Source organism: Branchiostoma floridae, chromosome 6, assembly GCF_000003815.2.
Source record: "Branchiostoma floridae strain S238N-H82 chromosome 6, Bfl_VNyyK, whole genome shotgun sequence".
Lineage (NCBI taxonomy): Eukaryota > Metazoa > Chordata > Leptocardii > Amphioxiformes > Branchiostomatidae > Branchiostoma > Branchiostoma floridae.
In genome coordinates, this window is record NC_049984.1 from 13924566 (window position 1) to 13939046 (window position 14481).

Consider the following 14481-nt stretch of genomic DNA (forward strand, 5'->3'; position numbering starts at 1 on the left):
TGCTGGTTGTGTAAAAAAGAAAACTCTTATGTCCTATGATCTACCAACCTGATGAAATTATTTTCGGAAAGCATGATACTGTATGTTAAATGCACCACATAAATAGACACATAATGATGAGTCAATGTCAAGTTGACACATGACTTGCAAACAGAACCATTTCATTAATCCCCACAGCACACATGATAAGGACATACCGATTGCAACACTTCAATTTGTGTCTTTTATTCATACAATAGTCAGTCCTGCAGCCATTACAAGAACTGTACAAAATACAGTACAATGTATATCCTTCTGGAGTACAAAGTCTGAGATGTACAGAGTAACATACAGCAATATGTACATTCAAAGCTATTTACAGTTTTTGTCAAGAGCACACAATACAGACCAATGACTGGTATCAGTCTACATGCAGTTGGATTCACTGCCCAAACAATGCAATTCTGGATACAGAAGTGCTTATTACTTAATGATGATTCCAAATTCTTTCCATATCAGAAGTCATATACTGTACATGGAAGCCAAACTTCAAAATCCCACCACAAGAATCCAGTCACTCCATCATTATGCCCAATTCTTTAAAATATTAACTTAAATTAAGCTGCAGTTACAATTTCACTATATCAAAACAAAGGACGGAAACCCATTCCATAAAGTTGCTTTCCAATATTTGTCACAATAAATTTATCTCTTCAACTTTTGAGATCAAAGGAAATTGATTCAGTTTACTGTCTGATTCTGTATCTTGAGAAAAATTCCCACTACATGCAAGTCAATGGTGGATAATCACAGAGGAACACCATCTGTTTTCTACTTCAACTACACTGAGATCCCTGTATATTCACTGACCAGCTCCTAACATCACAATACTACATCTCCTGTCCATACTTACATCATTACCAACCACCGTACACACGCTCATACATGTCAACCCATTACCCAATGTTGCCCTCAAGTTTACATCCATTGGTATCCTTAAACACATTCCCTCACCTCAAGTACCACACTTGACTTTCTATGCTTGTTTTACCTTTGTCAGAATTTAAGGTACTTTGCTAATAATTGTACATGCTACTTTCTCCATCTCTGTGCTTGCCTGACTGGCTTATCAAATCACTATCAAAAAAGTTGGAATCAATTGTACAGATTGTTTTTCTGTATGTAGAATTTCTAGCAAACCAAAATTCCACCAATACTCATAAAGGAAGGGCCCTAATTCCCTGCCTTAACTCCTGTAACCATCAGATACATGTATATCAGTTTTACAATGTGGTTTTCTAAGACCCATTTTTTCACAAAGTCCTCCTGAAGTCTATACAAGTCCTTTGCAAGAAAACAACACATAAAATCTTTTTCAATCACAAAGTACACAAATATTTGTTATACTGCAATGGTAGTTATGTCAATTCATAATTATGATAGTACATTTTTATAATTTGAAGAATATTATAACTTTAAAAATGTGCACATCAAGAGAAATATCAATTCAAAATGATTTCTTAAATCAAACACAAATACATGTAGACATTGTACTTGCATAGTTAAGGCTGTAGTTCTGTACACACCTGAGCTACATGTGTTGTGTTTTTACAGAGAAGACACTACACTCAGAGGTGAAATTGTTATCACTGATATACATACATTACATACAATGTACACAATATACTATGTAGAACTACATGTACCTAACTGAAAACAACGGTGGTGATAATCTTTCATCATTTGAACTCTTGAATCAAAAGAAGGCTGAAAATTTCTACCAGAAAAATTTGCCCTCAGAGAGGGAGAGAGATGCAATACAATACGATACAAAATGGTAACAAGTCAATCGTCAGGTGCTAGTTTGTATAATCCAGAAGAAATTGTGCAAAAGAAAACAAATCAAAATCACCACACAGCCTCCCCGATACCAGATGGATGGTTGGAGAAGGCGTGACGTTTGCCGTCCTTCCAAGGTGACCTCTTCCTCCGCTTCCTGTCATCCTCCTCATCTTCCCACAGTTCATCAGAGTCCGAGTCGTCCAGGGGGTCATGGATCCTGCGTCTCCACTCCCAGAGCCCGAGTACACCATCCCACTGTAGAGACACACAGCACACACATGCATACATCAACTACATCAACACAACAAGCACACACAACTGTCTGAAGCCAAAATCATACATCCACATTGATCAAACCAGTTAAAACTTTTTCTATATGAAAAGACATCTTTAGCACACTTTCTGGTGAAACTGAGGAGGGTTTGGCACAAGAATACTAGACAGGTTGACGGGTCTTTACCGAAGACATCGGAGTCACAATCAGAGTCTTGATAATCGTCAGATCTCCTTTCCCACAGCCCAACTATACCATCCCACTGTGCAGGTGAAACAAACAGCATCAAATACACTACCATGGCCACACAACAGCAAAGGTACATGCAAATACATATGTTCATTTACATTAAGGGAAGATATATCTGTAGCTTCACCCTTCATAAATGTTTAAGTCTTCTGCCATTGCATTTTTTCTGAATTATCTTACCTTCAGCCTGGTGCAAGAGATTTGACAACTTTGACAAACAAACAGCATCAAATACACTACCATGGCCATATAACAGCAAAGGTACACACAACTTTTGTCAATATCTAAGTTTCCTGCCATGGCATCTTTCTGATTGTGTCTTACATTCAGCCTGGTGCAAAAGATTTGCTAACTTGACCTGAAGCTTTGTTACATTCATACCTCAGAGCTGAAATATTTGTCTTTAACAAAACTCTATAAAATCGGCAGCAATCTTTCAGTCCTCACATTCCAGTCATCCACATATCAACCACACAATCTCTTAAGGTATAACAAGTCCATTGAAGATTTTTAGACATCACTTTTACACACTTTTATCAAAACATGTGACTAAAAGTATGACATCAAGCTCTTCATATATTGCACGTCAAAGACAATTGACCAAAGCAGATATGATTGTAAGTAAGAACTACAGCATACTGACCCCTGTGCTCATGATTTTGGGTTCATACGGATGCCAGGACACGTCCCTCACACAGGCCTTATGTCCCCTCAGCTTCTCCACTATCTGCCCAGTCAGAACATCATACACTGGAAAGGGAAATTAGTCAATGAAAAATGTGGTACCTTTGCTTCTTTTCCTTGCCTTTTGTGTCTTACTACTATCTTGACTCTTGGGAGTTAAACATCTAAGTAAGGTTGATTAGTAAAGTTGTCATAAAAATTAATTCTTATCTCCAATTTGAAGGCTGTCTCAAGGGGGTTAGCAACATAAGAATCATTCTCAACCTTATTAGAAAATGAACAGACTTCACTATGTCCACTGTCAACACCTGTCATATTTTGAATAAATTGTGTTGAGATAGTAATTTTATATTCAGCAATCTTGATTGTGGCAACACAATTTTGTACAAAATAAGATGAGTGAAAAACTTACCAACAACACTCCCTGTTGAGCAGCCACTGTAAATGAACCTCTGTAACAAATCAGATAACATGTATAACATATACATTGTGATTGAAAAATTGAGCAAAACTGATACAACTTATAGATTGATACCTGATGTGTGATATACATGCATTTTCCTATCAATATAATTTTTTTTTTGTGTGCAGTAATTCCCAATGAAACAATCAATAGTCCCCTAATCCAGTGCCCACCTGTCCCGTAGTGTGTACAGGTGAGAAGCGACACCTGACCAAGGTGTGCAGGACACCGTGCCCCCTGTAGGTCATCAGGGAGGTGTCACCGGCCAGCCTGGCACTGCTTGTTCGAACTGAAATTGAGGAAAAACATAATGTCAAAAATTATGAAACAAACCTTTTCCCTGCCCCCCTTCCTGTCTTCCTACTCTAAAACTTATTTCCAATGAATGAAGCAATCAATGACAGGGAGGTACTTTAACAGACATGAAACAATCAGATATTTTATAATAAGTTGGTGGGACATATAAATGTTCTGTTGGAGTTCCATACAGTTCTTGACAAGTTCACCAGGAGGCGTAGTTAAACAGTAACTTGTACCTACCTCTTTTTGGCACAGGTTGCCACCTGTAGTCCCAGTTCTGATTAGCCACTGCTCTTCTAGAAGCCTGTAATGTAGACAAGTCTGATGATAAACACACTTAAACCACTTTCAAACTGATAGTAAAGATTGTTTAAGTGCCTTGAAGTTTCCACCTAGTAGGAGGTATACTCTAAAGAAAGAGTGCCATTTTCTTCTTCAGAAACAGGGATATAAATCTATGCACCTCCAACCCCTCTGGAGGGGAGAACTTCCTGATGTCCCACAGTTTGATGGTCTGGTCCTTGGAGTTGGAGATCAGATGTCGAGCATCCGCCTGAAAGGCAGGGAGAGGGCATTTGTTTGTTTGAACCTTTGTTTATTCATGAAAGCTCAAATAGGCCTACAGGCCACTTTTCATTAAAGTCATGAGGGAATAGGTAAGGGTCAGAAGAAATATACATATATTTGTAACAGAGGTACAGTTTACTTTGTAATAAGTCTATACACATATTTTACACAATCATATATGGTACACGGTACATTTACAGATCCTCTCAGATCTGAATGTACCAGCAATGGGGACTTGGTATAACCATAACACATAGATTGACAATGCATAACCATTGACATGTTTACACATTTACAACTGCTGGTAATTACAGGAGAAGAGAAGGAGACAGCAGAGCATCATCCCAACTGTTCCTCACCTTGGAGTCGATAAACGTGATCCCGTCGGAGTGCCCTGCCAGCGTCCCAACGGCGTTGGGGCTGTTCTCGCTCAACATTCTCCTGTCCCACACACGACACAGCCCGTCATCGCCCCCGGAGTACAGGATCTGTGAGCTGTCGTCTGCGTACGCCACGGCATTCACATCGTCTTCATGGCTCTCAATCTGTCAGGGACACAGACAGTTCAGACGGTATTGATAATGTTCATCCTAAATTCATGTTGGTACTCATCACTTACCAGTAATGGTGCAAGCAAGCAACTTATCGGTTGACAATTTACTTCCTCCTCCTCTCTACTGTATTTGGATATCTTTGACCATTTTCTGTCAACTCAAATTTGTGCAATCACGATCATTATGACAAACTGGATGGCTCTAAAAATTCTGAAAACACTTCTGGATGACAGAAAAAAAACTGGCTTTACCTTATACCAAAACTATCTCAGTCAATACTAAAAAATTGGCTATTTTGAGCTGCATATATACTTACCCGTAATGTTCGTTCATTCCTCTCTCTGTCATAGATGTACAAACATCCATCGTTGGCCCTGTATGAAACAGAAAAAGCTATGCCTATCAGATTGGTGGTATGAATGGATAGAGAAATCTCATAAAGAAAAAAATCATGGCTAAAGCATTTTATGAAACTGTTCAAAAGTCAGGTACATATGCAGACAGACTACTCACCCCCCGAGTACTTCCTTATTGTCACTGGAGAACGTTAGGGAGAAGATACAGAACCGCCGCTCACTGGGACTAGAAATCAAGAACGACATGACAAACATTTTAGTAATCATATCATGGAACCTTGTCCTAAGAAGAAAAATATGGGTTAACTTTGGGACAAATTTATGCCAATGTTTATGTCACATTCCTTTTCTACTGTTATTGTCTCCATGTTCAAATAAAAAAAAGGTTTCATGTTGCTGTGATGAGAACAATAAACCTATCAGTCTTGTCCATTTTTTAATTTTAGACATTCAAAGTAGTTGGGAAGGAACCTACTTCAAGTCCAGGGCTATGTGAGTCTCGTAATCTCCATAGATGTTGCATAGGTGGACTGTGAAAGGGTGAAACAAGTCAGCAAAACACAAAAATGTACTTGTCTTGTAACTTTAACTATCAAAGGTAAAACTCAACAAATGATTTCATATTGAGCCAGTTCCATCAGTATATTATACCACAGATCAAGGGAGTGTTCTCCTAAATACAAGAATCATATCTTAGAATGTCATTGCAATTATACTTACTGGCATCAGACCAGCTAGAGTAGATCAGGTAGCAGCCATCAGGACTGGAACCAAAACACACAAGTTTTCATGGTTATCCCTTGATAGTCCATGCACACATGTATAAGGTTTTATGTCATACCTGTGACGTGAAAACGTTCTATACGGGTGTTCCGGACCGTGTGATAACTTTACGTATCACACAGGCTCAAAGTTTGTATCACGCAGGCTTCCTTGGAGTAAATTGAACCATTTCGAGCGGGACGAGTGCGGCACGGTTGGCAATTCGAATACCTGATTCGGACGTTGGAACATTGCTGTTGTAACACTTTTTTTGTTCGAGGGCACCAAATTTGTTCAACTTCTGGCGCATTTCGCATCAAAACATGGGTTTTCTCAGGTGGGTATGATATAAATAAAATACAACACGGTGTATTCCGCATCCCCCTTGGTCCCAGCCCTGCCGCGGGTCGGGCTGGTACCTCGGGAGATACGGAATACACCGTGTTGTATTCTATATGTATAGACAGAACTTACACCTAATATCATGTATGTTACAAGTATGTTCTTTAATAATAAATAAATAATCCTTACAAAGGGTTCCTGATACAACACTGAATTGTATCTTTTGCATACATGTATATGTAAATATTATATGGTTTTGATAACAAGTTGTGTTGGTTCAGTAATAAGTGCCTAAATCCCAGTCACTTTGCTGCAGTACTGATTACCTGAAGGCTGTGTCCAGGACGCTCCAACCCACGTCTCTCGCCCGGATTGTTCGGAACTCCTGGAACTTCCCATTGCCTACATTGTATAACCTGATATTCTGATCTGTAACAGGGAAGTAAATAAGAAACACTGTAACTTCTCAAAGCTTCAGATCCAAATTAAGATGGCAAGTAATGAAACATATATGAAAAAGGAGGTTTTGAAACAGATGCTCTCTATATCTACTGAAAGATATGAGAAATGTGTTCATTTTATTGTTCATCGACTTAAATGTGTCAACAAGATATTAATGCCATACAATACAAAAAGTACCAAATAGCAATTACATACTATGATGTTTTAGCTCCAAAGAGGAAGGATATATTTCTGCAAGTAAATATGGTCATTGTTTTCTTCTATAAAAGCCACTTTTACTCTATAAAGAGAACTCTAGCAGCAGAAAATGGCACAAACTGAGTCTACTTAGTATATCATCACCTCACTAATAGTATCTTAAATACCATTATGGTGACTGAATACTTATCAAAATTGTAACATGTCTATTAAAAGTATATTTGCATTTTCAGCCTTAGTCAGCACATGTATCTATATTGTACGTATGTAAGTTACAAGTTACTTACAACACTTCATGATACTAGTACCAAATCATGGAACAGAAGAAACATTGAAATAAACTGAGACCAAACAAAGATACCTTGGCAAGCAGAAAGGAAGACCGAACCATCCAGTGAGTACTGTCCACAGAATGCCTTGTGTCTATACTGAGCCATGGTCTGCATGGAGTTGGGCACAAAACTGTTCCAAACACAACAAATAAATGAACACAAATTAAACTAAAAGAATACTTAAACACAAGACACCTCTATACTGTATACACTCCTACCATTTGGAGCGAGCAAGAGAATCATTGAATATGGGCAGCATTTTTTTTTCATTTCGGATGTCAACATTGCTAAGTGTCAGCATTAAAACAAAGCAGCTGATAAGACAGCAACATTATAATTATGACTGTCTAGTATCTAAAACAACTTTGCTACAGATTACTACAAACATTTTACCTAACAAGGGAGACTAAAGAATAATATTTCAATATTTCAACTGTTTAAAAATAGAGGTTTCAACTGAAGACCTTTAAAATTTTTCCCTTCACAGCTCTCTGCAATGGTAAGAATACAGACAGTACATTTTCACACATTCCCTTTGGTAAATTTGCACATGTTCTGTTTCTACCACCTTGGCACGCTGAGAGGAAGACAGAGCCATTGTGTGAGTACTGCCCACAGAAGGCCTTGTGCCAGTACTTGGCAACTGTCGTCATGAAGTTGGGTAAGTAACTAGGGAAGAGGAACAGACTGTTAACATCATCAACAATTCATGTCTGTTGGGAAATGTAACTTAAGGAGTAATGGAGATCTGTATACCACACTCACTCACCCATCAACTCTTAATGGGCATGGGTAATGCTGTATACTGAATGAATGTTATCAAATTACCAACAGAGTTGAACAGACACATTTCATTCAGAGGTACAGAATTTGTGGAGAACTTAAACTTACTTCTCAGAGAAATGTCTCTGAAGGGTCAATCAAAACATTAGGAGCTTTGGATGAGGTAAGGATGCATATATTTCTAATAGATTAAAAATTAAATATAACTGATACTATCATATCAATACATGTAGCTGCATTATTAAAAAGGAAGAAAAACATAGACAATGTCATAAACAGCCTTTTTAAAAGGACAAAGAACAACTAAGGCTATGCCCACATGGACTAGCTTAAATTTAAATTTTAAGGAATTCTCATTTTTCCAGCAGTGATGCCCACAGTACCTGGACCCAATCCATGAGCACTGTCCACTGGTGAAGCCATCACACCTCTTGGGAAGACCAACTTCTCTCTGGAACAATGGAAACATCAGATCAGATGAGAAACTAAGTCCAAACAAAGCCTACGTTCAAATCCCAAAACGTTGATACTTATATCATGTAAACTTGCTATCAGATGACGGTTTTAATGTCCAGTATAAGGTGATGAACATAACCCACCTGTTTCAACATCCGAGTGATACATGCTTGTGGTTGCCTGAAGTTCTGTGCCCTTGCTGTAGCTAACAACACCTCCTGTTTGAAGTCACTGTCCTGCAAGGCCACAAAATGTGATTATCAGTCCACTAAACAGCTAGTTTATGCTGAATTTCTCCAAAACATTGTAGATACTGTGATTGCTTGGAATTTACATTTGCCTATGACCATGCATCCAATGATACTGAGCTTGGTTATGTAATATTACTAATAAGATAAGTATTCTCTACAAAGAATTCTCAACCTTCCAGTTGGCTTGCTTGCTTGACTTAAGCCATTTATTGTATTTAGCTCTCACTACAGAGACGCTGGCGGACTTAGGTCCACTTTACATTACGTTTTTCGCGTTAGCGGGACTGGCGTTAGCGGGGCTGCGTTAGCGGGAGTCCCGTGTAAAGAGAGTTCCCGTTAACGTAGTCCCGCTAACGCCAAATTTTCTCCCGTCCACTCCGAAGCGTACGCCCGTAGGCTCAGCGGGAGTCCCCATCAACGCCAAACTGCTTATAAAGAGAACACGTCGGGCTCGCGTTAGCGGGAGTCAGGGTTTAGACGTTTAGCATAAAGTGCACGCTTATTAGCATATGGCGCGAAAATGGTGGGTACAGATTTGCAAAACATTGGAGGAAAATTGCCAGCAGTGATCATGTTCATAACGCTGGGTATTAAAGAATACAGTGATAAGAAAACAGTCTCCCGATAGTTACTTTTTTATACACTAGTAGAATGAATGTCAACCCAAAAATCAACCCGAACTACGCAGAAAAAATAGTTTTCACGGCCTGCCTTTGCCGTAATGGCCACCTACGCAGGCTCTTACGTCAATCGGGTCTGCGTTCAAAGCAGGCGGGATGTCAGCGAAAAATAGTCTCATTTTCACATTTTTGGACGACCTACTTTTGCACAATTTTCGTGGAAGACCTGTAAAAAAATATACAAATTCGATTCCAAATATTTTCTCCTGCAATACATCATTATGTTGTAGCGAAACCAGAAGCCGCTATCTCTGCAAATTTTGTATGAAGTAATCCCATTACGCGTCTCCGATTGGCCGTTGCTATGACATTGCTGGGGAAATTCCCGCTACATGAACTGCTGGCAGCTTGAGTTTTTACGTACAAGGTAGTTATTATACCTGCAGGAATTATGCGTATAGTTCACGGTTATTTCAGTACTGGCCATAATTTAGCAGGTCATCACTGAAAGAAAGAGATCTTCTATCAAACAGTTCGCTTTGAAAGGGTTTTTAAGTGCTTTTTTATCGAAAATTTTGTGGTCGAAGTTACCGGAAGTCTCAGCGAAACAACAACAACGTAGTCAGGGACTTGTATTTCTCATGCAAGTCACGTATTTGAATCTTCAATCACTTGGTAGCGGTACGCAAACAAAAGATTAACGGTTGTTCAATATAACAACGTGCAGCTAAAAAGAACTGCGATCTTTACGGGTAGACTTTCACCAAGATTTTACATTCCACCGCGCGCCGCGGGTGTCCTGTCAGATTTCCGGGCGGTGTGTCTAAAGAGGTGCCAATAGCGGCGTCCCGATAACGGGAAATTTACCGCTAACGCGAAAAGTAAAGTGGGCCTTAATGTACCTTAATGAACCGAAAATGAAATGTATCGACTTCCAACATCACAGTCAATCAACTGCCATTTTATGATGCTTTCCTTATCACATTCACATACAAGAACTCTACGTAAAAAGGAAATAATTTGAACTTACATCTAAGGTCTTTGTATCAGGCTGGCTGTCACCTACATGGAAAAATCAGACAGGGAAAGGACATACCACAGTTAATGTTAATGAAAAATCAATATGAAATGGGGTTGATGTTCACATTGGGAGTAATTATACCACACAATATGTATTAGAAAATCATTGTACAAATGAAACATTGATTAAGATTTTACATTATTTCCATTTATGAAAGGACACTTCAGTGCTTCTCCTTGGGGCTGAGGTAATTGTTTCTGTTGTCTGGGCTGTATTTTAACCTAAGTTTAACAAACTGATAGATTTATAAATTTGGCATGTTTTATCCCAAATATTTTCATGGAAAGTTGAATTTACTAATCTCCAAGCAGATTCCTCCGGTGGCATAAAATAGTAACATAAGCTGGGGAAGGACTTTAGCCGGCAGAGGACTCCTCTGCCGGCTAAAGTAAAATTAAAAGGTTAAAGGTTAAGTAAAAGGTTAGAATTTACAGCAAATCCTTTACAGTAGCCAAAAGTAAAACTAGGATGTTTCTTTCATGAATAGTTTTTATCAGTTTGGTAAATCCTAGCTGACATTTTGTTGACTGTGAGGAAAGTAACAGTATGTCTGCAACATGTCAGCTAGGTGTTATCTATTTGGTTTTGTTAGTTTCTTTCTACATCATACACATTCACAGGGAACACTGCACTGTCAGGTGATGGACTTTCCTCCGTGCACTTTAAACATTTATGACATAATTTATCAGTGCAGAAGAGCTCATACGTGCAGAAGAGCATGTTATTATGCATGCTCAGCGAGCAGAACCATTTATGAGTTCATTGCCCTGAAATGCCCCAGCCTCAGTGTAAGGTGCAGGTGAAGTGTCCTTTGTTATAATTAAATCTGTTGAAATACATATCATCAAGACTTGTGGGTGACCCAAGACGACCCCACAGGGTTTCTAGGCTGTTGTTGAGACAACAACTTCATACTACAGGGCATTCCTAGACATTACATGCTACTAGTATGACTAGTATGAGCCCTGAACTTTGTCCTAATGACACTTGATATTTGAAGTGTCACATAGTTAGATGTAGGAAGAGCCTGCAGTAACAATGAAGCTATTGTAGAACTTGTCATAGTAACAACATATTTAAAATGTGAACATTTCAACCTAATTTTCATGTAAATGTGTAAAGCAAAGCATAGCTTTTCTGGAGTGCACACTTCTCAAACTTTCCTACCCAAAAAGGATAAGATGAAAATAAAATCCAAAGGAAGAGAAAGGAAAGCAACAGGAGTAAAGAAACTCAAGCAGGCAAACTTAGGATTCCTTTTCTACCTTCGGGGCAGCATGCCTCGGAACACGAGGTGGGGTCGTCTTCGTCACTGTCGGAAGAGCGAAGGAGAGCTATACCTGAACCTCGCGTCTGGATAAGTCGTACCTGCCCACTGGAAACACAACGACAACGTGCTAGACAGTTACACCACTTGCACCTGGAGAGGAACGTGTGGCAAGTTTTTTCTCACGTAATAAACTACATGGACCTTCCTGATATAGAAAGATTGAAAGGTTATGATCAATGTCATCATTATCTGTATAATACATGTAGATATACAATAATCATATCAAAGAATTCAACTATGCATACAATAGTCAACTGTTGTCAAATATAGTATATTGTAAATGCAGAAACTTTTGCGGTGGTTTAATGTTCGCGGTTTTCGTGGTGGCTGCTTCACCACGAACTTAAAAGCACCGTAAACATTTTTCCATAGCAGGAGACTACAGTGCATGGTGCTACCGCGAACTTAAAACCTCCACGAAAAGTCCCTTTTCCCGCTACCACAAAATTAAATCCCTGCAGACTTAAATGCATTTACAGTAACTAAACAGCAAGCAAGATGCAGCCCTGCTCCATGACATAGCAGTTTTCTCACTGCAATGACAACAAATCCTTTTGTTACCTGTTGGCACATCAACCACATGCGGCCACACCAATGGAGGAAGGCAAATAAACTAGTTACTAGCACTATAGTACATAGCTGAGACAGATCTTTGGCTGATGAAAGTGCATACCAGTTTTCGTAGTCCATCATCTATGATGACTGTATCTGTGTATGGGTATGGGAAGAGTTGTGTCACACTTGGATTATTAGCATACGATGAATACTTAGAAAAATTCTTGTCACCTCAGCAAGCAATTTTCCAGTTGAAAAAGCACATGTATTCAAACTTCAATCACCAACAGTGCACACCCCAATTCTTCCCAGTCTGCCTAAACACCTCATCAAATGACCTTAAACAACCTCAAATGACTCTAATATGTAGTGTACATGTGGTAACGTTCTTGTATGGCACTCTGGATACATTGTTTATGCATTGATTGATGACATGTTCTGGGAATCCAAAAACTGATGTAAGCGTGCGAATAAAAAAAAAGTTTGAAAAAAAAAAAGGTGCCTTCATTCTGAAATCTGTACATGTTCTGGAAGGTTGAAGAAGTGACTGAGCACACAGAATGTAGAACAATTTTACATTCTCAATTTTTGTTTTTTCACACCTTCTTCGACCTTGAAATGTTCTTTGAAATTAGTATACATTTTTCGATATTTATTTTTGCAATACGCGGCATATCTTTCCTTATTTCAAAGCTGCTTTGTACGATTTAGAGTATGGTTGAAGACTCTTTTTATCTTTGAAAATGGCCGAAAATTGATGCACACGCGGATGTCATCCATATAATCAAATCAACATGGCCTTATTTCGAATTAATCCGCTGGGTTTCACTCACTCATTCCCATAGCCATTAGCCATAAGTTACATAACAGTTGTTAAAATCCTACTAACTCAAATCAAGAATATATATTTTGTATATATAACGTTAGTCGTTACATTTGTTATGTGGGATATTCTAACCTGAGACTTTCAAACAGAACACAGATCAAATGGCTGCTCATGTTCCCTCACTGTGTCCACACAAACAGTTAACTGGTATTGCATATGGCAAATGTTTACATGGAAAGTCACCAAACTTTTTATGATTATGCAATAAAGAATCCATGAGTAGCAGCACATCTATTGCATGATGATGCAATGTATTTTTGGTGGGTTATTAAAATCAAAAGATAAAGTTTATAAACATCTGTCTACATTAAGAAATACCAATACGAGTAACAGCAGCTGTGCAAAAATTGTGCCAAATCGCTGCATGAAATAGATAATACAGTTTAATAGCTTGTTGGTAAAGGTCAACAACTGTCAACAACGGCACAAGGTCTAGTTTCATGAACACAAATGTAGCACCTGTTTGTTTGGAACATATGCAACATACGCAACATGCCAAGAGCCTGAAACATCACAACGTCATGGTTTGTTCCAACAAAAACAACACGGGGGAGGGGTAAGACGGTATCCCGTCGGTTTTAACCCCCCAAGCCATCTCTACCCACCACTAGTGTTGTTTTTCTCTCTCGAGCTCGTGTCGTCATAAAATTTGCTCCACATTTTCTTGAGCATTTCCTTGAACAACAACAATCCACGGTGACTCTACGATCCATGTTAGTCGTTAGAAACAAAGTGGAGAGTCGACTGACCTCCTCAGCAATAGAGCCAGGACTTGTGCGAGATCAAAATCTCCAGAATCTGAGTCGTCTCCGGAGTCCGGCCCTGAGCCAACCCCCTCCCCCTCAGCCCCCAGTTCCCCTTCTGCCACCTCCCCAGTCTCCCGGCTTGTCCCTGCGAGAACCTCGGGGTCTTCTTCCATCGGTGTCGGTCTCCTGGCGTCTCTGGAATATCTAGAGCCCATCCCACGGCCAAGCCATGGAAAATTATGTGTTTTCTAGGTAAAATAACTCTCTGTTTGGTCGTTATTTCATAACGACGTCCCTGTCCGGGATATCTGAGATGGGTGACAAAGTTCAAAGACCTTTCGCGCGGTAACCTTTGACCTAAAAAAACGTAGCTCGGAATTAATAGATTATCACTAATCATTTAATCTAA

The 14481-nt window shown here is 39.1% G+C and overlaps 1 protein-coding gene across 10 annotated transcripts; it reads right to left on the reverse strand.

The window, feature by feature from the left end:
* Positions 1 to 205: 205 nt before the first annotated feature.
* Positions 206 to 14412, reverse strand: LOC118417079 (DDB1- and CUL4-associated factor 11-like). 10 transcript variants are annotated; one of them, XM_035822461.1, is made up of 19 exons: positions 14076 to 14412; positions 11821 to 11975; positions 10505 to 10536; positions 8747 to 8839; positions 8531 to 8598; positions 7394 to 7494; positions 6699 to 6801; positions 5989 to 6032; positions 5744 to 5798; positions 5426 to 5494; positions 5229 to 5286; positions 4718 to 4903; positions 4255 to 4344; positions 4032 to 4095; positions 3665 to 3780; positions 3441 to 3480; positions 2988 to 3094; positions 2282 to 2357; positions 206 to 2076 (listed from the first exon to the last, which is right to left on the reverse strand). In XM_035822461.1, the coding sequence occupies exons 1-19, from the start codon at positions 14285 to 14287 to the stop codon at positions 2030 to 2032; spliced, it is 1716 nt and encodes a 571-aa protein (XP_035678354.1). In that variant the 5' UTR covers positions 14288 to 14412; the 3' UTR covers positions 206 to 2029. The 10 variants fall into 10 exon arrangements, with proteins under 10 accessions (XP_035678354.1, XP_035678360.1, XP_035678357.1 ...); XM_035822467.1 differs by lacking the exon at positions 2282 to 2357 and adding an exon at positions 12559 to 12593 and having other exon boundaries at positions 11821 to 11930; positions 14076 to 14151; XM_035822464.1 differs by lacking the exon at positions 2282 to 2357 and having other exon boundaries at positions 11896 to 11930; positions 14076 to 14411.
* Positions 14413 to 14481: the final 69 nt, after the last annotated feature.

Excerpts from the sequence above, each read along its gene's own strand:
- LOC118417079 (XM_035822459.1), bottom strand. The coding sequence starts at position 14,287 with ATGGGCTCTAGATATTCCAGAGACGCCAGGAGACCGACACCGATGGAA. Across the intron at positions 6,802-7,393 it reads CTTCCTTTCTGCTTGCCAAG|ATCAGAATATCAGGTTATAC; the intron begins GTATCTTTGTTT and ends TCCCTGTTACAG. Across the intron at positions 5,799-5,988 it reads CTCTAGCTGGTCTGATGCCA|TCCACCTATGCAACATCTAT; the intron begins GTAAGTATAATT and ends ACCCTTTCACAG.